This window comes from Perkinsus marinus (assembly GCF_000006405.1).
Source record: "Perkinsus marinus ATCC 50983 genomic scaffold scf_1104296933802, whole genome shotgun sequence".
NCBI lineage: Eukaryota > Perkinsozoa > Perkinsida > Perkinsidae > Perkinsus > Perkinsus marinus.
The window spans coordinates 1-1886 of NW_003215058.1; the positions used below are offsets into that span (position 1 = coordinate 1).

Here is a 1886-nt window from a genome sequence, read left to right on the forward strand (position 1 = left end):
ATAGGATAGCACACTTAGAACGACCGATACGGGACGACCATCCAGGCACGAGCCACTTAGTGATCGACAATCACCCTGTGGTAGCAGAACATGGTTCGATAGCTTATGTCGCTCTGTCACTGTATCAGGTAGAACCAGGTAGTGTGAGCCTCCGAATCGGGACGGTCCGGTAAAGGAGACGGGAGTGGGCGAGAGCTCCCTTTTGGAGGCATCCTTCTTAAGATGCAGAGACTCTCTAGTAACTCCGCCGCTAGTATGGAGTCGGCGTAACGCTTCAGTTCGCCGGCTTACACTACACTTATACCATGCTAACCTCACTTCTCTTTGGCAATTAATGGAAATTCGTCAACTTGACGACGTCAAGTCATGCGCCGGCGTGCGGTTTGTCGGTCATGTCTTTCAAGATCGGAAGGCCTTTGAAATGGTGGGAAGTCCTTACCTGTGCAGCTAGAGTTTCTGACCTCGTCTGCTTTTCTTGATGGTTTTAACGAATCGTCCTATCTCCTGGAGGATGGTTGGTTGATGCAATCTCCAGAACCGGTTGATGTTCATAGCGATGGGTTCGGAGTTATCAACTAACTTCGGCCTCAAATGATCCTTTTATTGTTGCGTTATTGCGAGATATAAAATAACTAACGAAAGGAAGCATTGTGGAGGTGTATGTAGATATTCGAAGGTATGAAACCGAGTGAGTCGAATCTTAGTTACCAACATACAACTACCCTTTATGCTGACAATCACTCGAGGGATGGTCAAACGTTATTCACACACCGGCAAACGGAGACAGCCACATCCTACATTGTGATACCTAGTCGCAGCTGAAAGTCACCTATAGCGGGACGGAGTTCGACGGCTGCGACGCTAGGCTTAGCGCGGTGCTTCCAGCAACTTGATCGTAGAACTCTATCAGTTGTATAATAATGATAACACATCACATCATATCGTATCATATTGTCTTTTGCAGTTTCTATTTTTATAAGATCACTAATATGGACTCACCGACTACAAGTGTTGTTTCCTCATTTCTCGAGGCTGCTTATCAGGGCGATATGAATCGCATGAAGGAGCTTATGGCCAGCAACTCCGGTCTATCTGTTAATGTTCAAGACTATGATAAGAGAACCCCTCTTCATTTAGCTGCTGCTGGTGGTCACATGGATGCTGTCCAATATTTGTTGGGTGAGGGGGCTCAGCTCAAGACTGATCGCTTCGGTATGCTTCCTATCCACGATGCTGTGGTGAACCATCATAGCGACATCAAGGAGGTGCTCGGTCAACTCGACCTCAAGTGTGATGATGCCATGTGCTATCTTTCCCCTGAGAAGGAGGAGGCTTTGAGGGAGCAAGTGAAGAACACCAATATCTCTCTGACTCCTGAGGATTTGGAAACCAAGATGACTCAGGTCTTTTCGATCATTATGAAGGAAGGTGTCCTCGCTGCTGGTTCTCTCTGGCAGGAGATCGTCTACTACTTCACTGAGCTTGGTCTTCATCCCAGCTACTTCAAGCATTTTACCAGTGCTGAGATCGCCAGGCATATCCATTGCCTTATCGCTGCTAAGAAGGTCGCTCAGGCTACCAAGTCTGACTATATCCACTTCGAGATTGAGGAAGCGGATTCGGCTTTCTATCTCACCACTATGGAGCCTGAGAAGATTGCCATCACTGATGCTAAGGTTGCTGAGTATATCAATACTGCTAAGGACTGTGGTTACACTATCACCTTCCTAAAGTCTGAGAAGGCTCCCATGGCCGAAGGGAAATTCCCTCTCGGCGTCTTTGTTGTCGACAAGCAACAGTTCGAGTCGGGTGTTAAGTTCGAGAACATGATGGATAAGAGCGACCTTCAGCTCGTTGCCACTCCGAAAGTTCCTTGAAGAGAGGTC

At 47.5% G+C, this 1886-nt stretch overlaps 1 protein-coding gene across 1 annotated transcript; it reads left to right on the forward strand.

The window, feature by feature from the left end:
• Positions 1–971: 971 nt before the first annotated feature.
• Pmar_PMAR018427 (l-asparaginase i, putative) lies at positions 972–1877 on the forward strand (the record flags this gene model as incomplete). Its single annotated transcript, XM_002785145.1, has 1 exon — positions 972–1877. The coding sequence occupies exon 1, from the start codon at positions 990–992 to the stop codon at positions 1875–1877; it is 888 nt and encodes a 295-aa protein (XP_002785191.1). The 5' UTR covers positions 972–989.
• Positions 1878–1886: the final 9 nt, after the last annotated feature.